Source organism: Rattus norvegicus, chromosome 3, assembly GCF_021556685.1.
Source record: "Rattus norvegicus strain SHRSP/BbbUtx chromosome 3, alternate assembly SHRSP_T2T, whole genome shotgun sequence".
NCBI classification, from domain to species: Eukaryota; Metazoa; Chordata; class Mammalia; order Rodentia; family Muridae; genus Rattus; species Rattus norvegicus.
The window spans coordinates 90,561,484-90,587,825 of NC_141536.1; the positions used below are offsets into that span (position 1 = coordinate 90,561,484).

The window sequence follows — 26,342 nt, forward strand, 5'->3', positions numbered from 1 at the left end:
GTGCTGGGTTAAAGCTGTGCCACTCACTACTGCCCAGCTGTACTGCTATTTTTATTTAATTTTAATTAAAATTTGATGATGATGGGATGATGAGGTGTAGGAGTGTATGAAGTTGGTGGGCACACATGTCACACGGCTTGCATGTGGAGATCGGAGAAGACCTTTGTGAAGTTGATGGTCTTTCTACCTTTACATAGGTTTATGTCTTCAAGCTTTTGTAACATAGGCTTATTAGATGGCCATCTTCCTGATCTGGTCAGGAGTGATTGATTGATTTATTGATTAATTGACTGAGGCAGAGACTCACTATGTAGCCATGGATAGGCTGGAATTCACTATGTAGACCAGGCTAGCCTTGAATTCACAGAGACACACTTGTCTCTGCCTCCCAAGTACTAGGATTAAAGGAGTGTACTCCAGAATTTTTATTTGCTTATTTTAATTTTTACCTTGTTACAGTTTTAAAATGTTATTTAGTGTATGTGTGTGCACATATGTTTACCATGTATGTGCTTAGTACCCTCAGAAATCAGATGAGGACATCGGATCTTCTGGAACTGGAGTTACAGATGGTTGTGAACTATCATATGGGTGCTGGGAGCAGCCAGTGCTGTTAATCACTGAGCTATCTCTCCAGCTCCAATGAGTAACTTTTAAAGTGATAATTCTGACAAACAACCAAAGTCAGAAAACTGACAAAAGACTAAAGATATTATGAAAATTTAAGAGGAATCGAGGTTTTTTTTTTTTTCTCGTTCATTTCAGAGTTAAGAAAAAAAAATCCCCCTGAGTCTCTGTCTCAATCAATCAATCAGTCAATCAGTAATCATTCCTGACCAGACCAGTGGGATGACCATCTGATAAACATGAGCCATAAAAACCTAAGGACATAAATCTAACCCACGAGTCCTATGCAATGGTAGGAGGAGACCATCGACTTCACAAAAGGGGCAGGAGAGATGGCTCAGCCATTAAGAGAGCACACTGCTCCTGCAGAGTTCTGGGGTTTGGTTCCCAACACTCACATCAGATGGCCCACAGCTGCTTATAACTCCAGCTCCCGGGATCCAGTGTCCTTGGGCATTCCCAGGCACTTGCACACATGTGGTACACATAAATTCAAGTAAGCACGTACACAAAAACAAAACTAATTTAGTAGAATTTGGTGGGGCTTAGAGGTATGTCTGTAATTCCAGAATTCAGGGTTTATTAATTCAAGGCCCACATGGGATACATACAGAGTTTGAGGCCAACACAGGTTATCTAGTGAGATAATGTCTCAAACAACAAGTGAGGGGGAAGGATTTGCTTTAAGGTCCGCTATTAAACGGTAGCAGAATTAATGTCCAAACCTTTGCCTTCTAATTTCTAATTGAATATCCTTCTTCTACACATTATTCCATTCGATATGAAATAATCAAGGACAGTCTTATTCCATAAATTTAAACAGTGTAATTAAAGTTTTCTGGTTTTGTATTAGTCTATATTTAGACCTGAATTGTATAATCGTCTTTTAAAGTGGACGAAAGCCTTCCATCTGTAACTGGTTAGGGATGAGGTTGTCAGTAGTGGAATGAGGCCTGGTTTCAATCCCTAGCAGTGGGAGAAGGATACGTGGTCCTCAATGCGAGCTCTTCGCTGACTTTAGAAGTGTAAGCAGGAATCTACAAGTATCAATATCAGCAGCTCCATTAGCACCTGGTATTCCTTCTAAAAAATGTCTTCACACTGAATCATTAAGATGACCAGCAACTATGCTGGTTGCTACCTCAACGCAAGCTACAGTCATCTGAGAGGAGACGGAAGCTCGACTGAGAAAATGCCCCTATCAGACTGATCAGTAAACAGGCAAGTCTGTGGGGCGTTTTCTTGACTAATGGTTGATACAGGAGGGGAGGGCCCAGCACACTGTAGGGGCCAGTCCTGGGTAGATAGTCTTGGATGCTAGAAGAAAGCAGGCTGAGCAAACCCTGATCCTTCCATGGCCTCTGCTTCAGTTCCTGCCTTGGCTTCCCTAAAGAGACTGTGACCCAGGATTTGTAAGCCAAATACACCCTATTCTCCTCAAGTTGCTTTTGGTCATGGTGTGTTATCCCAGCAGAAGAAATCCTAACCAAGAGTGTCGTGCAAATAATTATGATTCCTATGAATCCCTATCAATCTCTGTTAACGTACTACCTATCCTTAGTTGGTAATAATTTTGTTTTTTACTAATTTTGAGGTATCAATAATAGTTTAAAGTCAGGTTCCCTCCCACCCCTTACCCTTAAAACAAGGTGTCATGTGTCCCAGACTGGCATCCAATTTGTTACATAGCCAAGGATTATCTTGAACTTCTGATCCTCCTGCCTACCCCTCCCCCACCTCCCCATCTCCCCAATCCTCCCCACCCCCACCCCTGCCACCCGTGTTGGTAATGTGTAGGCTTGTGCCACCACACCAGGTGTATGTGGGGCTGGAGATGGAACCCAGGATTTCTTGCACACTAGGCAAACCCTCTTCCAACTGAATCACACCTCTAGTCCCTGAATTAATTTGTTTCTGCCACACAGATTTGTTACATTAGGACTTTCTGTTTCTGAAAATATTGGGGCGGTGGTGTGGAAAGGAGTGGCCTACATGTGCTAGTAGGCAAGCTCTCTTCTGCTGAGGCAAAGCTCCAGTCTTGGGATCTGAGACAGGTCTCTGCATGTAGTTTAGACCGGTCTTGAGCTTGAATCCTTTCCCCTGCCTCTCAAGTGTCGGGATTGTAGCTATGAGCAGCTTCACCTAGATCTTGTGTTCTTTTGAAGGGTCTTAGAAATAGCATCATTAGCATATGTTTGTGATGACTCACTGGTGCCAACATACACACTAAATAAATAAATACACTTAAAAAAATCCCGTAATAATATCATCAGGTTGTTAATATGGATGTTAAAACACCAAACATCTGTCAGCCTAGAGTTTGGGAAGACATCATTATGTGTAGTGTGGGGCTTTAACTGGCCCTGGAGTAGAGAGGACAGTAACAGAGAAACTGGCAAAATAGAAATTTAGTTTAGTTAGTGATGATGTTACAATGTTTTATGTATGTGTGTGTAGGTCAGAAGTCAGCATCAGTGTTTTTCTCAGTTACTCTCCACTGTATTTTTTGAGACAGGTTCTCTCTCTGAAGTGCCACTTGCTGATTAAGCCAGACTGGCAAGCCCTAGCGAGTCTCTGTCCCCATCTCCCTGAAGCTCGGATGACAGGCTCATGCTGCCGCACTAGGGTTTTCTAGTTGCTGGTAATCTGAACTCAGGTCTTATGCTCGTGCAGAATGGACTTTACTGACTGAGCCATATCTCTGGCACAGTTTGCTTATTTTTGACAGCTGGACTATGGCAACATATTTGGAAATAACGGGAGAAACTGAGCAAAGGGTATACGAAAAGTCTCTGTACTGCCTTTACAGTCTTCTTTTTTTTCGGAGCTGGGGACTGAACCCAGGGCCTTGCGCTTCCTAGGCAAGCGCTCTACCACTGAGCTAAATCCCCAACCCCCAGTCTTCTTGATTATCTAAGATTATCGTAAAGACCTAAAAACAAAGAGTTATCGGTTTGATCTACTTAAAAATAACAATGCGGAATGCATACTAATGAGTTTAATATTTTGACTTACCTCGGATATGGCCGCCTGTTACACTTGGTGATACATAGATAGTAGCCAAGTAAGCCGAAAACAACTAGGAACACGCCAGCGACAGTCAACCCAGTCAGAAGGCTCATAACATCGAATTTCTCTTTGTTAACATCTTTAAAAAAAAACAGTAAAAAACATACAATTAATGGCATGATTGAAAAACATCTTCCACAATCTCAATACATTTAGCACATTATTGAGAAGATTCTCAGCATTGATAACTAATTTATCTTTATTTTTTCTTTCTTTTCATTTTCTGTTTTCTCTCTCTCTCTCTCTCTTTCTCTCTCTCTCTCTCCCTCCCTCCCTCCCTCCCTCCCTCCCTCCCTCCCTCCCTCTCTCTCTCTCTTCCTTTCTTTCTTTTTTAAGACATCGTTTTCTCTGTGTAGCCCTAGCTGTTCTGGAACCAGCTCTGTAGATAAGGCCGGCCTCAAACTCAAACCCAAGTGTTAGGATTAAAGGCCAGGCAATGCTGATTTACCTTAAAGTCTTTGTGTTAGACTGTTAGAGAACCTGCCTGAAAAAATGTAAATGGCATTTGTCCTTTTATTTACTGTGTGTGTGTGTGTGTGTGTGTGTGTGTGTGTGTGTTGTGTGTGTGTGTGTGTGGGTGTGTGTGTGTTGTGTGTGTGTGTGTGTTGTGTGTGTGTGTGTGTGTGTGGGTGTGTGTGGGTGTGTGTGTGTGTGTGGGTGTGTGTGGGTGTGTGTGTGTGTGTGGGTGTGTGTGGGTGTGTGTGGGTGTGTGTGTGTTGTGTGTGTGTGTGTGTGTGTGGGTGTGTGTGTGTGTTGTGTGTGTGTGTGTGTGGGTGTGTGTGTGTTGTGTGTGTGTGTGTTGTGTGTGTGTGTGTTGTGTGTGTGTGTGTTGTGTGTGTGTGTGGGTGTGTGTGTGTGTTGTGTGTGTGTGTGTGTGTGTGTGTGTGTGTGTGGGTGTGTGTGTGTGTGGGTGTGTTGGGGGCGTGTCATGGCACACGTGTGGATGTCAGAGAACACCTTTTGAGAGTTGTCTTTTCCTCCGCCTACCATGGAAGTTCTGAGAGTTGAATTCAGCTTTCACGGCAAGAGTCTCTACCCACCGAGCCGTCTTGCCAGCTCTTAAATGGTATTTCTTAGACACCCAATTCTTTTGTTTACTTAAACAGGTCATGTTATATGAATAATAGCCAACAGTGAGAGGGGTAAACATGTACTTTGCTCAGTTAAATACATTTTGGTACATTTATGAGGCAACCTTGTAACAGTCTCCTACAGGAGGAGCCTATCTAAAACAAATGAAAGAATCAAGTGCGAGATTAATTAAATAAATGATCAAAATAAGGCTAGAAGGGGACTTGGGAGGAAGGCATTTAAAAAAAAACCACCTGGGTAGCAAGAACAAAATGATAATCAGATAGGACCAGGAAGTTCTAATGTTAAGCGTGGTGGGGTAGATCTTGCTGATAACTTATTAGAGATTTCAAAAGTAGAAGATTTTGAGTATTGTCACCTCAAATAAATGATAAAAGTTTGATGTGATACTTATGCTAATTGCCCTGATTTGATTACTGAACATTGTATATGTGTGTTAAAATACCACACTGTATTCCATAAATAGGTACAATTATGATGTATCAAATTTCTTTTTAAAGATTTATTTATTTTATGTATGCCAATACACTGTCACTCTCTTTGGACACATCAGAAGAGGGCATCAGACCTCATTACAGATGGTTGTGAGCTACCATGTGGTTGCTGGGAATTGAACTCGGGACCTCTGGGAGAGCAGCTAGTGCTCTCAACTGCTGAGCCATCTCTCCAGCCCTAAGTCAAATCATTAAAAAGAAAACAAAGCATCTTGAGATGACCAATACAGATAAGATGAAGTCTTTCCCTTCTCCCGAAGTTACTCAGTTCTAACACTCCCCTCCTGTTTTTTCTTTTTCTAAAAAAATGATTTATTTATTATATATAAGTACACTGTCACTGTCTTCATGCACACCAGATCTCCTTACAGATGGTTGTGAACCACCATGTGAGAATTGAACTCAGGACCTCTGGAAGAGTAATCAGTGCTCTTCACCACATCTCTACAGCCCTTCTTTTTCTTTTTAGTACCAAAGACTGAACCTCGACTTTTGTACATGCTAGACATATATCCTATTGCCGAGATAGATCTTTGGTCATCCTCTTCCTCCTGCTCCCGGGGTGGGGGGGTCGGTGGGGTCTTCTAGGACCCAGGGTTCACTTTGAAGGCGACCAATGAGATTACAGGCTTCACTATGTAACTAAGGAAGGCAACCAATGAGATTACAGGTGTACACTACCATATCCAGTTTTATGTCATTTTGAAGCTCAAACCTGAGGCTTCAGGCAAGCACTGTACCAGCTGTGTGTGTGTGTGTGTGTGTGTGTGTGTGTGTGTCTGTATGTGTGTGTATGTGTATGTATGTATGTATGTATGTATGTGTGTGTGTATGTGTGTGCATGTGTGTGGTGTGTGTATGTATGTATATGGTGTGTGTGTATGTGTAAGTGTGCATGTGTGTGTATGGTGCATGTGTGTATGTGTATGTATGTATGTGTGTGTGTGTATGTGGTGTGTGTGTATGTATGTGGTGTGTGTGTTTGTGGGTGTATGTATATGGTGTGTGTGTTTGTGTGTGTATGTATGTGGTGTGTGTGTTTGTGTGTGTATGTATGTGGTGTGTGTGTTTGTGTGTGTATGTATGTGGTGTGTGTGTTTGTGTGTGTATGTATGTGGTGTGTGTGTTTGTGTGTGTAGGTATATGGTGTGTGTGTTTGTGTGTGTATGTATGTGGTGTGTGTGTGTGTGTGTGTGTGTGTGTGTGTGTGTGTGTATGTGTGTTATTGGGGATCAAGCCTACGGGCATGAGCTTGCTAGGTAAACACTCCATAACTGAAGCTGCAGCCCCTTCCCTATCTTTAATCTTACCCAGCAATCTCACTTACCTGCCATAGGTATTCTATTCGCTTGTAATAGTAACAGAAGATTATAAGAACTAACAGAGCTTTACTTTTGTGCAAGTTTTAACGTTGCCTAGCTGCTTAAAACACCTTTGTGCCCATTAGCTCATTTCCCGACTATCTCACCAAACTTGATTTTCAGTGTGCAAAGAGACGAAGGGAGCCTTCTGTCTCACACAGCCCAGCATATAATTGGGAAACCGTCCTCGATCGGTATGCGTGTTGAGCAATAGCCAAACTCAAACATTAAAACTAAAGAGGATTAGCATAAGGCGAGACGAGGAAAGCATTACTGTCTGTGGTTCTTCGCCTTACCTGATCCTGTGGTTGGCCCTTTAACTGAATAATCCTGCCAAAATGTGATCTGGGAAGAAAAGATGAAAATTTAAGTTTATGTAATTTATCATTGTTTCTTTTGTTTCTGGTGACCTAGATTGGAGGTGGTGAGCTCTCAGCATGTGACACAGGTAGGACACCAGTCCTTGCGAGTAAAGGGAGTGACTCATTCTGCCCTTTCTGCTGCCTGGTTAATTGGTGAAGGGGTTGTTTCAGCTCTCTCTCTGTTACCAAGCCCTGTTGGCCTCTCCCCTCACCCAGCTGGGCTCTTTCCGAGACAGTGGGAAGGTCCCATCTGAGAGGAGACAAGGGTACCAGATGGGAGTTGAGGGCGATTTTCTGCTCGTCTGCTGGGATAGTTGACTTTGCGGACTTGCAAAGTCATCTCTGAGTCAGTTTAGATTCTGTGTGCTTCGAAAGAATACAAAAAGTTTCATTTTTGAGGAACCATAATTAAATTAGAAAATATATTTTTCTTAATTATGAAAAACATCATTAGAGTCCAGGCATGGCTAGAGAGAATATTCTTTGTTTTCCCACCTCTGTACATTTAGGAAATATTTGTAGGAAATGAGTGGCAGGCAAGGATTATGGAAGAATAAATAACTAGGGCACCTCACTGTGCAATGGAAGGATCCCCGGGGAGCTTCTTATTCAGTACAGAGCAAAGAGAGAAAGGAGAGCAGCCCTGGCACGATTTACATACAGAGAAAGCAAAGCACTTAACATTTCTCCAGAAGATTCCACCATGTTACCTCTCTGCTTTCCATATTACCTAGGTTAAAGCAGGCTTTAATTATATTTTAGGAGAACTTTAAACACTGGGAGTTGAAGAGATGGCTGGTGGATTAAGAGCACTTGTTGCTCTTGCAGAGGACCCAGGATCAGTTCCCAGTAATCACACAATGGCTCACAACCATCCATAACTCCAGTTCCAGGGGACTGGGAAGTCTTCATCTGACCTCAGGCACCAGCAAACATGTAATGCGCAGATACACATGCAGACAGACACTCACACACATTAAAGGGGAATTCATCTTCAGAATCATCTTCTTTTCTTCCTTAGGCTAGGTATGGATTTCTAATTCCAGCATTCAGGAGGCAGAGGCAGGAGGATCTCCACTTACTGAGACTTCCAATGCAAAAAAAAAAAAAAACTGCCTTAAATTACATAGGATTGGAGAGATGACTCTGTGGTTAAGAGCACCAACTATTCTTCCAGAGGTCCTGAGTTCAATTCCCAGCAACCACATGGTGGCTCACAACCATCTGTAATGAGATCTGATGCCCTCTTCTGGTGTGTCTGAAGACAGCTACACTGTGCTCATATAAATAAAATAAAAATAAATCTTTTTAAAAATAAAAGACACAGGTCTATAATGTATTTAGTGCCACTTTCTTAAAGTATAATGAAGTAACTTTTCAGATAATTGATATCACTAGACAAATTACCGTATTTTCATCATCCCCCAAAATCTCTCTGGCTTCTTCATAACTGCAAAACTCCTCATAGCACTCTCTCTCCAGGTCCCCAGGAGTGAAGAGTTCTAAATCAAACCTATTGTACAGGAGACGGCGGTGCATGAAGATGCTCGCTGCTTCTTTTGATGCAAAGACTGAAAAAGAAAAAGAAAAGGTTTCAGATGCAATCAAGATAATGCAGAAACTTCCTGTTTTAACTGGAGGAAAAGGGTATCATTCTCTTGACATGGGTGAACTGTAGCAGCCTCTCCTGGATGACTTTCAGATTGGCCTCCACAAGTAGCATCCGTAAAAATGGCTCCTTGAAAATGTTGGCAATTCCAGACAGTGTTTGAGGTGTGTTTGCTCCAAATCATTAACTTAAAACTATTAATGGATGACTATCCTTCCAGATGATCTTTTTCCCTGGTAAATAGCAGATGAGACTACTTTACTTCCAAAGGTTGGTTCCCTTATTGATTTTCCTTCCCTCCTTTTTTTCTTTATAGTGCTAGGATCCAACTGAGGGGCTATTTTTTTTAACTGTGTGTGAGTATGTGTTTGAGTGTGTGTGTGTATGTGTGCATGTGTGTATTTCTATGTGCATGTATGTGTATTTGCGTGTGAGATGCATGTTCTCATTTGTTGGTACACCTTCCCATTTGGAGGCCAGAAGAGAATGTTAGGTGCCCTGTTCTCTCTCCAGTTTACTCTTTGAGGCAGAATCTCTCGCTGAACCTAAAACTGGCAACTCTGGTTATTCTGGCTGGTCAGCAAACTCCCAGAATCCACCTGTGCTGGGTTTACAGATGCGTGAATGGCCATTCTTGGCTTTTTAATGAGTGATGTGGACCAAGGCTGAAGTTGTCAGGGTTTCATAACAAGAGCTCTTACCCATTCAGCTGCCTCCCCAGTCCCAAATTAACATTTATGTGTTGAGGGTTTTATACAAGCTTAGACTAAAATATAGAATTTTATATTCCTAAGTGTATAAAATTATATGCTGAGGAGATGAACTCACAGCCATTCATCCCACTCTAGGTAAATGCCCACAGTACTTTGTAGACTCTCTTTCACATTTGAGAACTTAATAGGGTGGAGCTTGTGAGAGGGTGAGGCAGGGGACCTTGACCTGGAAGCCAGCCTGGGCTACACAGCAAGGCTGACAGCAAAAAATGAGGGAGGGGATAACAATACCATTCCCGTGTTTTGTGTTCTCAGGTTGGCCATTATTATGTCTTAAGACTCCTCAGGTTCTGCCAGAGATTTCTTTCTATACACTAACCATCTAAGAAGGTTAGAATTTTCTAGATTGCTCTTGACCAATTCAGGAGTCCCCGTCCATATCCGACTACTAAGTACTAGAAAAGTGTCTAGTCTAACAGACCTAAAAGACAGAGAATTTTAAATTTCATATTGGAAAGTATGTGAAAGAGCACAGGCAAGTTTCACATTGTGTATAGTTTGCAAAAGCATTATGGATATTAAGTAAAATTAAAAAAATTATTAAAATCTATTTCACCTATTTATTTTTGCTTGTTACTTTCTTTCTTTTTTTTGATTTAATTAATTAATTACTTTTGATGCAGGGTCTCCCTATGTAGCTCTGACTGGCCTGGAACTTTATGCAGATCAGGCTGGTCTTCAACTTATAGAAATATATAGCAGTACTGCTGGGGTCAAAGGTGCACGCCTCCATGCCTGACTTCTTTTTGTTTTTTTAAATTATGACTATTAGCAAAAATAATTTCTGTGATTCACATAATATTTCTATTTCTATTATTATTATTATTATTATTATTATTATTATTATTATTCCAGAGAGTTAATTTCCTCCTCTTTTTTTCCTGGCAGTACTGGAGATGGCAGCCAGGGAGTCACATGGGCTGGGCCAGCACTCTATCATGGAGCCTCAGACCCAGTCCTAGTACTAGGTTTTCTGTTATAACAGCACAGGCTGTTGGAACCAAGGGGTCCTAACAATAGTTGCTTTATCTCACAAGGCAGAGACCAGGAGGCCTGAACACTTGTTCTTTCTCCCCTGTCCTCTTGGAGTTCCTTGCTTTGTCAAATGAGGAATGGCAACTTTCTGAAGCCCCTGTCACCCCTCATGGGCATTCTTGCAGTAGCTTGTAAGTGGTGTCCTGGTTCCTTTACACCTTGATGCTAACACAATAGCCAAAGAGACTCTAAGAAACGTTTAAGCTAGAAGTGGTGGTGCACACCTTTAGTTCCAGCACTCAGGAGACAGAGGCAGACAGATCTCTGAGAGTTTCAAGACAGTCAGGGAAATGTAGAGAGACATGGTCTCAAAAATAAAATAAACAAATACATAAATGAAAGAGTTTTGAATACCTGTGTGCATGTGTGTGCAATGTATGTTCATGAGTAAGTGTATGTATATGTGGGTATGCCCATGCTGTGGCATGCTCATGGATGTCAGAGGACAATATACAGGAGTCTATATGGCAAGTTCTAGGATATCCAGGGCCACACAGAGAGATCTTGTCTCAAAATCTCTATCTATCTATCTATTATCTATCTATCTATCTATCTATCTATCTATCTATCTATCTATCTATAGATATACATATGTACATATATGTGTATATCATATGATAGTACACATATAGATATTTATACATATGTACATATTATATATGATATTATATATGTAGATATATTTATATATTAACAACTTTTTTGGGTATGGTGAACTTTAATCCTAGCACTCAGAAAGCATGGGCAAGTGAATCTCTATGAGTTTGAGGTCAGCCTGGTCTACATGACAAGTTCCAGGCCAATCAGAGCTACACAGGGAGACCCTATCTGAAAAATAGTAAAAAGATTAAAACAACAACGACGACAAATTCCCTTTTTCCTACTTTGCCTTTTCGAAAAATTTCTAATAGCATTCTCTAAAAGTAATAAAAATATTACATAAAAAAGAAAAAATCCAATAACCCAAACCTCCTAATGGCAATCCTTTGAAAAAAAGAAAAAAACAAAAAAGATTTATTATGTATACAGCGTTCTACTTGCATGTCTGCCTGCAGGCCAGAAGAGGGCACCAGATCTCATTACAGACGGTTGTGAGCTACCATGTGGTTGCTAGGATTTGAACTCAGGACCTCTGGAAGAACAGACAGTGCTCTTGACCTCTGAGTCATCTTTCCAGCCCCCTAAAGGCAGTCCTACTTCCTACAAATGAAGCCAAAGCCCTTAGAAAGATCCTGTGTTGGGGGAGGGGAGAAGCTAGTGAGGGAGGCAACACACAGAGGAAGGCTTCCCCTCCTCAAAAGAAAAGGGGAAGACAGGATAGGGGGAAGACTTGTGTGAGGGGGTACTGGAAGGAAAGGAAGGGCTGATATTGGGTTGTAAAGTGAATAAATTAAAAAGGGGGGAGAGATGGCTCAGTGGTTAAGAGCACCGACTGCTCTTCCAGAGAGGTCCTGAGTTCAATTCCCAGCAACCACATGGTGGCTCACAACCATCTGTAATGGGATCTGATGCCCTCTTCTGGTGTGTCTGAACACAGCTACAGTGTACTCACATACATGAAGTAAATCTTTAAAAAAAAAAGTCCAAATCCCTCCTCTTTGCGGCCCCTGCCTTTCTGGGCGGGGCTCCTTCCGCTCCTCCGCCTGTGTTCAGCTGCAGCTTGCTGTGCGCGCGCGCCCCACACTGGGTCCTACCGTGTTCCTTAGTTTGCTTTCATCTTCCTGGGATGGAGCTCAGTGTTAATCTGACCGCTGGCCTATCTGTCACCATATTTAGCCGAGCTCTGCTTCCCCTGTCCCCCACAACACTTAGCCCCAACCTACTTCTCATGTGCTTATCTGTTAGCATAATGTTCTCTCTTTAATGTTTCTAAAAGTTAATTATGTGTGCCTAGGTGAGTCTATGTGCTCTGTGTATGTGTAGGTGCCTACAGAGGCTAGAGGCTGCCAGAACTAGAATTACAGTTTTGACATCCCATGTAGGTACAGGAAACCAAACCAGATACCTGTACAAGAGCAACAAGTACATTTACTACATTAGTGGGAAGGATCCACAAAAAGGGAGATGCTAGTTGCTGGCACATGAGAGGCCAAAAAATCTTAGTGTGAACAAAATTACCTTTCTTAACTAACTATGGGAAAGCGCTCTTCTTGGATCTATATTCCTTTATACCTCTCTCTCTCTCTCTCTCTCTCTCTCTCTCTCTCCCTCTCTCTCTCTCTCTCTCTCACTTCTTTCTATGTACCTGTCCATTTAGTGGGGAGTGAGGGAGAAGGAGGGAGGGAGAGAGAGAGAGAACAAGAATGCACAACAATGTGTATGAATACAAATGTGCAGATGCCAGAAAGGGGCATCTGGTGCACTGATTGGTTTTCTGTGTTGACTTGACACAAGCCTGAGTTATCACAGAGAAAGGAGCCTCAGTTGAGGAAATGCCACCATGAGACCCAGCTGTAAAACATTTTCTCAACTAGTGATCAAGTTGGGAGGGCCCAGCCCATTGTGGGTTGGTAGTATTAGGTTCTATAAGAGAGCAAGCTGAGCAAGCCAGGGGAAGCAAGCCAGTAAGAAACATCCCTCCATGGCCTCTGCGTCAGCTCCTGCTTCCTGGCCTGCTTGAGTTCCAGTCCTGACTTCCTTTGGTGATGAACAGCAGCATGGAAATGTAAGCTGAATAAACCCTTTCCTCCCCAACTTGCTTCTTGGTCATGATGTTTGTGCAGGACTAGAAACCCTGACTAAGACATCTGGTGTCCTTTCTGTCTCTTAGCCTATTCCCTTGAAACAGGGTTTTGTCCTGAACCCAGGGGACTTTTATTTTCTCTGCTAGGCCTAAAGCCAGAAGGCTTCTTCAGGTGTCCTCCTGTCTTCCCAACTGAGAGCTCTGGTTACAGCCTTGTGTAGAGTTACTGGCTTGTTATGTGCGTGTTAGGATCTAAACTCAGGTCCTCATGATTGTTCAGTAAGCGCTCTTAACCATCTTTCTAGCTCTTACACTTGGACCTAAATTCTACAGGTAGAGGCAGTTCCTAGGGAAAGCCTGTGTGACTCAACTCAGCAGAGGGTTAAAGATGAAACCTGTGAGGAAGTGGCTCAGAGCCTGCCCAGCCACATGAGCCTGCTGTGTGTTCCTACTTCTCACAGAGGCTGAGATTTTTACAATTACTAGCTAAAGAGACAGTGCCAACCAGGCATGGTGGCTGTACTCCAATCTCCACACTCGGAAGGCTGAGGCAGGGATGGGCTACCATGCGTGTGGGATAGCCTGGGTTATAAAATGAGAGCATATCTTACTTTTCAAAATAAAACAAAGTAAATCCTCAGCTCCGAAAAAAACAAACAAACAAAAAACAAAACAAACAAACAAACAAACAAACAAAAACAAAGTAAAAAGAACCACTGTCAACTCTCTCATAGGTAGTCTATCCTCTGACTTAGGAAGACCCATCACACACTCTACCCTGAGACCCAGCAAAGTTACTTTTCTTTCTGGATAGGGAGTTTCTCTGTGTCCTAAGCTGGCCTGGAATTTACTATGTACCCAGGACTGCCTTTGAACCTATAAAGATTCCCCCGAGTGCTGGGATTACAGTTGCATGCTACCGCACCAGGCTATTAAAACCACGTTTAATTAGAAAACAAAAGAAAAAATCTATAAACATTTTTACTTTTCCTGAAATATTTATGATAACGTCATAAGTACAACCTATGAGATTAGTCATGACCTTCACCTAAATGTGCCTTCCTGGATCTGCAGTGAGCCACTTCTAGTTGAAGTCATTGGCTCTGTCAGTGGCCAACCTTATACATAACCTTCAAGGCCAGCTCTGTTTCCTCCTGCTTTCCTCATGCTCTCAGGAGAAACACTGTCAAATTTGCTTCTATTTGGAAAGCAGCAAACGTCTCTGGAATGTCCAGGGCCCCCAGTGAGGGCTGCTACCTTCCCTCCCTTTGACCGCTGTGTGGAGTGGGGGAGGGTGCATGGCTTTTGATCCTATGTTTCTCTTGTCCTAAATTTCCCTAAGAGGTTGCCTGTCCACACAGTCCATTGTTACAAATTCACTACTAAAATATTCCATTCTTCTCTTCTGTTTCCTAAATGAGATCCTTCTGTTTCAACAGTGTCCTAAGAGTTTTAGCAGACCTCTCTGGGGGCTCCCTTCCCCACCCTCAGTTTCAGTAATAATTACTTCCAGATTCACAATCTCACTTTGTATAGTTTACCCCAGACCAACCAATGCCTAAAACTATGGAGTGGAAGAATCACACAGCATCCTGAGTAACATGATAAGAAGCCCTGCCCTTTTATTCAGTTCTGTCCAGAATCTGACTCAACCGCTTGTTCACAGCATTCACAGTGTGTGCACTACCTGTCCGTTAGCCATTTTGAACAGACCACATCTGGTAATATGCCAGGTTTATCTACAGATTTCAGTACTATCTGAGGTTTCAGGCATCTGTGGGGGTGGAGGGGTGGGAGTTGGGGAGTGGGAGGGTAGGGGTGGGAGAGTAGGTGATGGTGATTGAAATGCACCAATTGAAGGTAAGTGGAGGGACAGTGTGCCTTTAACATTCCTGTGTAAAGGGCTGGAGAGATGGCTCAGAGGTTAAGAGCACTGTTTGCGCTCCCAGAGATCCCAAGTTCAATTCCCAGAAACCACATGGTAGCTCACAACCATCTATAATGAGATCTCAGCGCCCTCTTCTGGCCTGCAGGCATACATGCAGGTAGAATGCTGTATACATAATAAATACATCTTTAAAAAAAAGCCCAACCATCCCCATGTTATCTTCTCTCACTTGCAGATGGGAAGCTCTGAAGCGCTCCCTGTGTCTCACACAGCTCTCCCAGCGTCAGCAGCCAACACAAGCAGCTGCTGCTGCTTACTCTTTCCGTTTCTTTCAGGGTCCTCTGTCTGTTCTTCTGTTACTGAGTTACTGAGAGTATCTGTTTACCCTGCCTCCACCGGCAGAGTGAAAGCTCCTCCAAGGCCTGAATGACAGTCCTTTCTCCGTCTCTAGCAGCCAGCAGAGGGCCTGACACACAATGTGTGCTTATATATGGCCTCTGACTCATTTTCATTTCCTGCAAACAGCTGTAGCCCTTTGCACTCGGCTCTGACCTCTGGATTATTTTATGATGTTTCTGACAGTAACTCCAATGCCTGGATGTGCCTGTGTGTTCATGTGGATGAACGTACTCACAACCATCCCGGAGAGCATGGTGTCTTCCCCGAGCGTGGACCATTACTACGGGTGGACTTACGGAAGGTGGTAGGCTTGGGAAGTACAAGGATCCCTTTCATTCTAACAACCTCTCTCTGTTTCAAATTTGTCTATCTAACTGCCCAGAACTTTGCCAAGGAATGTGATTCCTTTAGGCCAAAGTATTGTCCTTTCCTAACACACACACACACACACACACACACACACACACACACACACACACACAGAGTGAGGGGAGCACACTTCATCAATCATGAATGAGTCTATCAGGAGTATTAGTAACAGATCCTATTCAAGTGAAAACGAACTGAGAACTGATCTGATAAAAAGGGATAAGGAATATAATAAGGGGCAGGAATGCGTGAGCTGAGTGAATCCAAAGTGCTGGTTGGTGCTGGTGGCAAAACCCAGTGACTAAGTAGGGAGAAGGATGTGGAAAGCCTAAGCTTTTTTTTTTTTTAGCTTCTCACTTCTGGTTTTGCTAGGTTAGGCTTTTAAAATGGAAGCAGGAACCAATTTGTGACCTGTAACCGAAAATTCTGGGCCAGCAAGCTAGACTTAATCTCTCAAGCATCTGTCTTTATCTAGACAACGTTTGGAACGACCAGAAGGGTCATCCTGCCTTTCTACCAAGGAAGTCGGTCAAGACTAAGGGAGTAGAGTTACTTGCTTGGAATCTCACAAATCCAGACTAGGGGACAGGATGTGGCTCAGCGGCAGAGCGCTTGTCTATATGGGGACTCCCAGCGGTGCACAAACAAGTCCTGACAAGAGTCTGGCCTCTCTGCCAATCTTTCCAAGAAGCACCCTTTTGCTCTTTGTAACACAGAGTTTCACCGATTTTTGGACTTCGAAATAGGCTTTCAATTGAGTTAACCACAAACCAGGTGTTAAACATCTGTTTACTAGGGGAGATAAGTTTGTACATATTATAGTTAAAAACCCACAACTCTAAACAAGAAAGCCACAAATTAAAACAAAGGACACGCTGTTGCTCTGTGGTTCACGAAGGCGTGTAATTCCCCCTGCCACACTTTGGCTTGAGATCTATACAGTAAACTACTTCTGGTTTCCAGAAGGATTTTCCCCCAATCCGCAGCATGCTTACTTACCTTCTTCTGGGGCATGTTCTGAATCCTTTAGGCTTCTGGTACAAAGAGGAAATGCGAGGGTAAGTCTGGGCAGCTGGCTGAGTACGATCAGAAGTGGAAACATAGTCTAGCAACTGTCAAACTAAAACAAAAGTGACAAAGACACATTAAAAAGAAGTAAAAGAAAAAGAAATGAAGCAGCCCAAGTCTCAACTGGTTGGGTTTTAGTTGGAACTGAGTCAACGACCTGTTGTACCCCACGCGCTGTTTTTTTTATCTATCGGATCCAAGGCGCCCGGGCAGGTGGCTCCCCGGAGCGCCTGGGAACAAAAGCTGTTACCCGGAATCTGCGGAGGAGAGATCCGGACACTGGCCCAGGTAGACGCAACTCTCGCCAGCGCTGACAGGCAGCTAGGTGCTGGAATGCCACCGTTGAGACACCGTCTCCTCTCCGGGTGACTCTCCCACTCCTCCCCTCGCCTCCCGGCGCCGCACCTGTGTCCCCGGGCACATGTTCCAGCAGCCCCTGGGCGGGAGTCTAATTATCTGCTTGTCCCCAAGGTGGTTTGGTCCCTGTGTCGCGTACGCGTCTGGCTCTCGGAGACAGTCGGAGCCTAGCCCTTTCAGGCTCCAAGGCGACACTGGCGCGCGGAGGAGGCGCCTAGGATCCGCGCAGGGGCGCTCCGGGAACGTGCGCCGCACCGGGCCCAGCTTGTGTACTGGGGCCACTCCCATCCCTGCGGGACAAGGAGGAGAGGCGGGCCACTTGACAGCGCTCCTCCTGCGGCTCTCCTGCGTAGTCCCCAGCCCTATGCAAATGGGACGCTCACAGTTGGCTGACTAACAGAGAACCCAAGGCTCAACAGGAGTTTTGAACTTAGACCCAAAGCTTGGGCTCCCGAGGTTACCTGAGGTTGGCTGTTCTCGCAGGGTGGTCCAGGGGTGAGAACACAGTATTCATCCGAGAAAATATACTTTGTTCCTCATTTGCATTGTCACGTGACCAAAAAAATTAATTAAAACAATCACAGTTCTCAGATGTGTTTCACCAGGTCTGGGTTGTCTACAAAATACTTAATGTCTCCGATTCCAAGTTGTTTCTACGATAACAATGTAAGATTTCACCTCTTTTACTTTCAATTTTCCCCCCTCGGGTTTACAGTGGAAATTTCCAGAAGCTATTTGACATGTAATGATATCATCACTCTGCTAACGAATAAAACTCCAGTTGATGAGTACTAGTGATGTCTAGTATCTTCATACTACTAGGTTAGTGTCGGTATGTAAATTTAAGCAAAAGTGACAAATTATGTTTGTTCTCAGAATATTTCTGCTTTTATTAAGAATCTTTGGCCATAGCTACTCGGACACTTAAGTTCATCCTTCTTGAACAAGTAATCTTAGATCTTGAACTTTTAGTTGAGTTCTTTTTCTTTTTCTTTTTCTTTTTCTTCTTTCTTTCTTTCTTTCTTTCTTTCTTTCTTTCTTTCTTTCTTTCTTTCTACACCCCCAGAAACAGCAAGACCAATAAGCACACTTCATTATCATGAGATGAAGTTAAATTTTGAAAATTTCTCTATTTAAAAATGTTGTGTGAGAGATATAATTAGAAATAATTCAAGAGGCCTGGAGTTGACAGTGTGAGAAGATGGGGGACGGTGTACCCCCACACCAACATGCTCTCTTCCTCTTGGGAATAATATTTAAATTTTGCTCCCTGGCCAGAGTAGCCTGGAACTTCATCAGGCTGAAACAGAGCAAAATGAAATACCATTTGCACTCTTTCCTAGGCTTCGGCTAATTCACGTTTCACCAGATTTGTTTTCTTCCCTGAAAGGCTATTGTCTCTTTTATTCTGATTCACGGAGTCAAGTAAAAATTTCCAGATACTTTGCAGACATAGCTTTTGTTTCCTTCCAAACACTATGTGTGCCCCCTGCCCTAGAAGTTTGAGCAGTCTGGATAACAGTCTGCTCTTTCACCTTGTTTAAGCAGTGGAGATCAGACCGTGGAGGAACTAGAAATACCTTTTGGTTGAGCATAAGAATCAGAAATAGCTTTCTCAGAAGACCCATTCTCCCGCTCACTCATTTAGCTGGAAGCCCTGGGAAGAGAGAGATAAATACCATTTTGCTTTTGGGAGAACTGGATCTTTCTGAGGTCTGTATCTAAGAATGTAGAACTGTCAAGTTCTACTAGGGCAAGGGCAGATTTCATTACTTCCTTCCCAGTAGTCAGAAGAGACCCCTCCTAGTCATTATATTCAGTGCATTTTGATGGGTTGCTAGTCAGGTAGCACTGCCTCACACTTTTATTGATTTATTTATTGATTGTGTGTGTGTGTGTGTGTGTGTGTGTGTGTGTGTTCAAGATAGGGTTTCTCTGTATAGCCCTGGCTGTTCTGAAACTCACCATTTTGACCAGGTTGACCTCTAACTCAGAAATCTGCTTGCCTCTGCCTCCAGAGTACTGGAATTAAAGGCAGCAACACCACTCAGCTACACTGTTTTTAAAAATAGCATTTTATTAATTCTTTGAGAATTTGATCATATTCACCTCTCCTCCCCCAACTCATCCCATACCTATCCTCACCTCTCCACCCACCCAACTTTGAGCCCTGCCCCCAATCTAATCCAGTTTCCGTTGTCTGACAACTCCTGAGAGTAGGGGTTTTCCTGGCCCTGTGCTTGCTGTCAGCTTCACACTGTTTTAGGGAGAGGCGAATAGTGAGAAGCTCCCTGCTATGAAGTCAGCAGACAGGAATCTGATAGCATTCCTCGGTAGAACGAGTCTACCCACTTCGCTGGGAATTTGGGCTGGAACAAAGGAGGCTCTGTGCTCACATCAAATATCAGCACTTATAGACTAGCTAGCTGTAAGGGGAGTCAGAACCGGCAAGATTGTTTCTCAGCGGTGAATCACAAGCTACATGTTTCCTTTAGATAAGGGTACTAAGAATGGCATAGCATTTGGCAGGACACATACACAACCACCATGGAACTGAAAGATATTCTGAGGTTGGAGGTGGGGTGGTGGAGAAGGGAGGAGAAGGGGAGGGAGAGGGAGAGAGCTAGTAGCAGACTCTTGATGTGTTCTGTCATTTACTTTCTGCATTTGATTTCTTATTTTACTATTATGATTTATTTATTTTATGTATGTGAGTACACTGTCACTGTCTTCAGACACAAGCGAAGAGGGCATCGGGATAGTTGCAAGCCACCATGTGGTTGCTGGGAATTGAACTCAGGACCTCTCTCCAGCCCTATTACTATTTTTTTTTTTATAATCACAATATCTTTACAGTTTTATTTACCCTAAAGTTCTCTTTTTAAGTTCTATTTTAAACTCCCTTCTACATAGCATTTCTCTGGCCATCTGTGGAGTTGGGCCAGATGCTCTAACTCTCATTTCGCAGAGGGATATTGACGCATGGAGAAGTGAGTGGTTGGCAGCCAGGTTCTTGAGTCTTTCCAGTACTGTCTAATTATTAAGCAGTGAAGGGCAATGGGTAAAGAATTAATTTTAAAGGAAATAAAAAAAAAAAGAAAGAAAAGAACAGAGCAATGAGGTTAGTGGACTTGGATGGTGTGTCGATGCATCTCTGGGTTTGAGCTCATACGCATCCACCCACTTACCTATGTGAATTCAAGAATGAAATGGAAACCGTCATCCCCTGTGTGGGCCTGGGGATGGACTCAAAGGCTGTGACGGGGAAGTGTTTAGGTCGTAGTCATGAAGCTCTTCTATGTAGGGTCACAATCCTGTCCTTAGAGACATATGGCTGACTGCAGCTCTGGAATAGGAGAGCAACTGAACTTACGTTTCTGTGACATTTAGCCTTGACATTTCAACAGCAATTGGCTGCTGTTTTAATTTACCCCAGTAAAATCAGTAAGCAGAGAAGAAAGGACTCCTACTCCTCAATGTTAATTATGTATCCGTGTGAAGGTATTCTTCAGAGTTATTGCATAGAGGTTAAAGACTTTATTTGAAACATTTGCCAGCCGCCCTCTTGGGAAACTTTTGACAGAGTTTAGATTTAATTCCACCATTGAAGAACAGTGGTTATAAATAACAAAATATTTCAATAAAATCAAGAGCCCTGAAAAATGTAATCTATTTTCTTTCATGGGCTGTGATGAGAACTATATGTTCTAATAAAAAAAAAAAAAATTCCTGGTGGCTCTGAAATCCGGCTCCAGCTGCTCAGGGCGCTGGGTCGGCAGCCTTGGTGGGATTTCTCTGCGGTCTGGGGCGGCAGGAGGACGCCCTGCCCTGCCGGGGTCACCTTAGCCGGGCTTTCCCACTGCCTGCTTAGAACCTCCCTGTTGCCTGCGTTTAGATGGCTCCCGCATGTCGAGAAGAAGGGCCGTTCTGCCATCAATGAGGTGGTGACACGGGAATACACCATCAACATTCACAAGTGCAACTATGGCGTGGACTTCAAGAAGCGTGCTCTTCGGGCATTCAAAGAAATTTCGGATATTTGCCATGAAGGAGATGGGGACTCCAGATGTGAGCATTGACACCAGGCTCAATAAAGCTGTCTGGGCCAAGGAAATAAGGAACGTTCTGTACCGCATCCGGGTACGTTTGTCCAGAAAGCGTAATGAGGATGAGGATTCATCAAACATGTCAAATAAAGTTGCAGAACTGCCAAAAAAACAACAACAACAAAAAAAAAAAACCTATAGTCCTTTCAAGGCATCTAGGAACTTGAAATGGTGTCCCTGTGACAAGGACTTTTGTCACAGTTTGTCATAGAGCTTGTCACTTTTTACAGCTGTAAGCAGTTCATTTCGCAATCCCTCTTTTCTTATCATAACCTTCCGGTCGGCCCCACCATTTCCTTTCCTTCGGCTGTTTGTTGGTTGCTAACTGTTTTCACGGTCTCTCAGGGTACAGCCCTGCTCTGCCTTCCGTTGCTATTCTGTTCCTCCTGCCTTACCCTCTCAGAACTGGTATTACAGGTGTTCACCACATGACTTTTCTGGCTTGTTTTGTAAACGCATGCTCAGGTAATCATAGTATTCCAAATGAATTTTCATTTTTTCATGCTAAGTTTATGCAAAACGATTTTCATATCTGACACTTATAGAAAAATGACACAAATCGTGTATTTCTGCCTGTAACTGACACCGTTGATGTGCTAGCATGGGTGAGGAGTGCAGCTCACTGGTAGAGCACTGGCCTACCCTTTGAAAGGCACTGGGTTCCACTCTCTGCACCAGTAAAATGAGGAAGAAAGACCACAGCAAGCACCTGTAATCTCAGCTAATCCTGAAACTGAGGCAGAGGGATCATGAGTTCGGAGCCAGCCTGGGCAACATGGCTGCCCAGCATAACAGTGCTGCTGCTGACTAAAGACACGTTCATACACACTTGCACATGTGCACACACTCAGAGAGAGAAGAGAAATGCATGTTACACAGCAGTACTCCCAGGAAGTGTGCAAACAGGATCCCCTTGTTCTCTATTATCTAACATCCTGCCACCAAGCTCTCAAATACTGACTGTCATTTTTATTCTCCCCAGTCTGGATAGCCTTGAATCGCCAACATTTTTTTTTTTTTTTTAATTTTGGGATTTTTTTTTGTTGTTGTTGTTGCTTTTTCTTTTTCTCCTTTTTCTTTTCTTTTCTCTCCTCTCCTTTCTTTCTCTCTCTCTCTCTCTCTCTCTCTCTCTCTCTCTCTCTTTCTTTCTTTCTTTCTTTCTTTTCTCCTTTCTTTTTGACGTAGGATTTTACTGGGTCCCCCAAACTGGCCTTGAATGCTGAAGTCATTTTCCTGCCCTGGATGAATGTTAGGATTATAGGCAAGCACCCCTACATCTGGCAAAATTAAGAATTTCTACTCTTTTTTAGCTGTTCTACTTCTCTAATATTCCCTTTATACAAAATTTTTATCTTTTCTTTTAGGAGCTTAGAATTTCAAACCACAGAGCACATTGATTTGTCCATTTAAGAACAATGTCACTTGGGCAGTGGTGACACACACCTTTAGTTCTAACACTCAGGAGGCAGAGGCAGCTGAGCTCTGAGTTGGAGGCCAGCCTGGTCTACAGACTGAGTTCTAGGACAGTCAAGGATACACAGGGAAACCCTGTCTCAAAACAAACAAACAAATAAAAAACCAACAAAAAACAAACAAACAAACAAACAAACAAACAAAACCATCCTTCAAAAAGAAATTACCTTTGGGCCAGGCATGGTAGTGTAGGCTTTTAACGTCAATACTAGAGATGCAAAGGCAGGCAGGTCTCTCTGAGTTCAAGGGCAGCCTGGTCTACATATCTAGTTCTAGGCCAGTCGGGGCCACACAGTGAGGTCTTGTCTCCCAAAAACAAGACAAAACAAAACACCAAAACAAGACACACCTATTTATTGGTTTAACGTTTTGGAGACAGGGCTTCTCTGTTTAGCCATCTACCCTAGAACTCACGTTGTAAACCAGGCTGGCTTCGAACTCAAAGATTTGACCTGCCTCTGCCTCCTGAGTGCTAGGACTAAAGGAGTGTACCGGGCTTAAATTTAAAAATGTTATGTTTATGAGTGTTTTGCCTGTATATATGTCTTTGCACCATACATGTGCCTGGTGTCTGTAGATACTAAATTAGGGTGTCTGGATCTCCAGGAACAGGAGTTACAGACAGTTGTGAGCTGCCATGTGGGTTCTGGGAATCGAACTCACATCCTCCAGAAAAAGTCAGTGCTCTTTTTTTTTTTAAAAATAATTTATTTACTTTATGTATCTGCATACACTGTCACTGTCTTCAGACACACCAAAAGAGGGCATCAGATCCCATTACAGATAAATGTGAGCCACCATGTGGTTGTTGAGATTTGAACTCAAGACCTCTGGACGAGCAGTCAGTGCTCTTAACCTTTGTACTATGTCTCCAATCCCAAATGGTTGCTTTTAATAGCATCTTCTTTTTGGTTTTGTATATTCCTCTTTTTTCTTCCCAATTTTAACTTTTTCTTTTTCCTTTCATTCCTTTGAATCTTTTCAAAGTTGCCCTCAGAAACATTCTATGATTGTAATCTTTTTCTCTCTTCGCTTGCCTGCCTGCCTGCCTGTTGGTTTTGGTCCACTTCAGGGCTTCATGAATGCTACTTATGTGCTCTACCACAAAGAAGCACCGCCAGTGTCTCAATTCTTTTTCTTGCATTCTTTCCCTTTCTAAGGATTTTTGCAACTTTCTTAGGTTGAGCCACCTGAAACTACCAACTTTTTTTTGACATTGGAAGTAAAAACCATACAACAGTCAAACGTTTGTAATTTCACACAGTTTAACCTAGTTGTTTTTCTCCCCACTCAAAATTTGCTGAGTGAAAGACTAAGCCAACCTCTCCTGAGGTAAAATTAGAGGACTTTGTATCAACTGTGAATGCAGAATCTTTTTTTTTTTTTTTCCCAGCCAACTATTCCAGGCTGTCCTCAGACTCATGATTTTCTGCCTCCAGAATTCTGGGGTTATAAGCATGAGCCTGTAGTCACAGAGAGAGTCCATTTGCTGACTACTCTATCCCATTATCCTTATCCTTGGTATGCTATAGGAAGGCTCAGGATAGTCTGTGGTTACCTACATCACTGTTAGTCTCTACATACTTGAATGGCAGTGAGCAACCTTACGTACATGCATTTTCTGTGAGCAGTTGTATACATACATATACACATTAGCATCTCACGGAAGCTGAAATATTAGTAAAGAGATAAAAGGCCGTTACATATCACAGGCATTAGAAAGACAGTGTTTTTAATTTTTAGTCCCATTAGTAGTAATTTAGCATATCTGTGATTCGTGTGTGTGTGTGTGTGTGTGTGTGTGTGTGTGTGTGTGTGTGATTCCTAAACCATTCCGTCTGGCATTCTGCTGTCCTCTGTGAGCCTCAGAACTTTCAAGCATCGAAATAATGGCGGGGGCTTGAAAAAGAGACTTCCTAGGTAGGAAAACATTGAAGTCCCCCAAGTTGCTGGTGGTTGGAACTGCTGACCCCGTCTGTGGAGACTTTGACTTCAAGATGCTTCTAGTACTTTAATACAGCAGATGACTCAAAAGCTCAGAGCTTCTAACAAATCAAATGAGATCTTGGCTTAATGCATTGGCAAACAGGTGCAGACGTTGTGAGGGATTAGTTTAAGGAAATAGGGCAAGTGAATTAGGAGGGGCAATGAAACCGGGGTTTCTGGTTTCTACTTCAGTGGGATTTTGACTTCACCCCCTTGGCATTTGAATTCTACTTAATCATTCAGTAACTGCTCTTGTGACTCATGCCCCATGAGTCATGAAGAGAGGCTTTTGTTCCCTTTCAGTCACAAAAAGGTGAAATTTAAGCTCTAACTCTGACACGGGCATCACCCTCACAAGCAATGAAGGACATACCTTATATTTTCATTTTAGAGAGAAAATCCCAAGACTTTGATATCAAAGCAACTGTACATTTTGAAAGACATCAAATAATCTAGAAGGAGTATTAAGGGATACTCTTCCTAGGATAAAACTATTAAAGTTAAGTTTCGTAAAACTCACTCTGTTTAGGTTTATTGATTTTAGGTCTGTGGGTGTTTTGCCTGCGTGTATGTATGTGTACCACACGCATGTCTAGTGTCCACAGAGGGTGTTGGATCCTCGTGGAACTGGAATGGGGAGGTTTTGAGCTATCACGTGAGTATTGGGAATTGAACTCTAGGCATCTAGAACAAATGCTCTTAACTGCTGAGTCATCTCTCCAGCCCTAAAAGAGTTTTTTGCATAGCTCACACAATTTATAATGAAGAACCTGTTTGTTTTGTTTTATTACAGATCTAATTATGTAGTTCTGGATGGCCTAGAACTCACTCTGAGGACCTGGCTGGCCTGGGACTCACAGAGATCTGCCTGCCTCTGCCTCCTGAGTGCTGGGATTAAAGGCATGCCTCACCAGGCCTGGCTGAAGAAGGGTTAGCATGGTTGTTATAGGAAAATTTGCTCTGTTATCTCTTGGACACTTAATATTGTAATTATTTTTGATTATATGGCATCTGTTGCAATGCCAAAGGGTCTAAATGTCAATTCATTTGTTTTAATATTTTATTTTTGTTAGGTTTCAAATCTGGGACAAATGGCTGAGGTGCCTATCTAACACATCAAATCGACCCTGACCTCCAGGTTCTCCTAGCATCCCTCAGTCTCTACCTGTTTCAGGGTATGCTCCACCCTCTGCCCTGACTATCCAGCCCATGTCCTCTCCTTCCCTTTTTATTTCCTTTTTTCATCCAATTGTATGAGTGGATGTTTTGTCTTCATGGAAGTCTATGCACCTCTTTGTGTTTGGTGTTGAATCCCTTGGATGGTTATGAGCTGTCATATAGGAGCTAGGAATTGAACCAGGTCCTCTGGAAGAATAGCCAGTTCTCTTAGCTACTGAGCTGTCTCTCCAGCCCTTCTAAATGTGTTTAAAGACACATTTTTAGTAGCCACTTCAAAATAAACTCTAGAAGGCTTTAAGTATTTAATAAAGAAATAAAATAAAACAATTAAATGAAACACTAGAAGAAAAGTGTATGTGACCATCTTCTGGGCCAAGAAATTACCTTCTTGGGGTGTTTAGTTGTATCCCCC

The 26,342-nt window shown here is 42.9% G+C and overlaps 1 protein-coding gene across 2 annotated transcripts in view; it reads right to left on the reverse strand.

The window, feature by feature from the left end:
- Window positions 1–17,531, reverse strand: part of Prrg4 (proline rich and Gla domain 4) — a 28,960-nt gene extending 11,429 nt beyond the window's left edge. The window contains exons 1-5 of one of the 2 annotated variants that reach the window (XM_087653838.1): window positions 17,080–17,460; window positions 16,761–16,881; window positions 8,413–8,576; window positions 6,940–6,988; window positions 3,643–3,775 (exon numbers count right to left, since the gene is read on the reverse strand). In XM_087653838.1, the coding sequence (XP_087509964.1) occupies window positions 3,643–3,775; window positions 6,940–6,988; window positions 8,413–8,576; window positions 16,761–16,863 (449 nt within the window). In that variant the 5' untranslated portion in view covers window positions 16,864–16,881; window positions 17,080–17,460. Of the gene's footprint in view, window positions 1–3,642; window positions 3,776–6,939; window positions 6,989–8,412; window positions 8,577–16,760; window positions 16,882–17,079 lie in introns of both variants that reach the window. The other variant, NM_001109203.1, reaches the window with a different exon arrangement.
- Window positions 17,532–26,342: the final 8,811 nt, after the last annotated feature.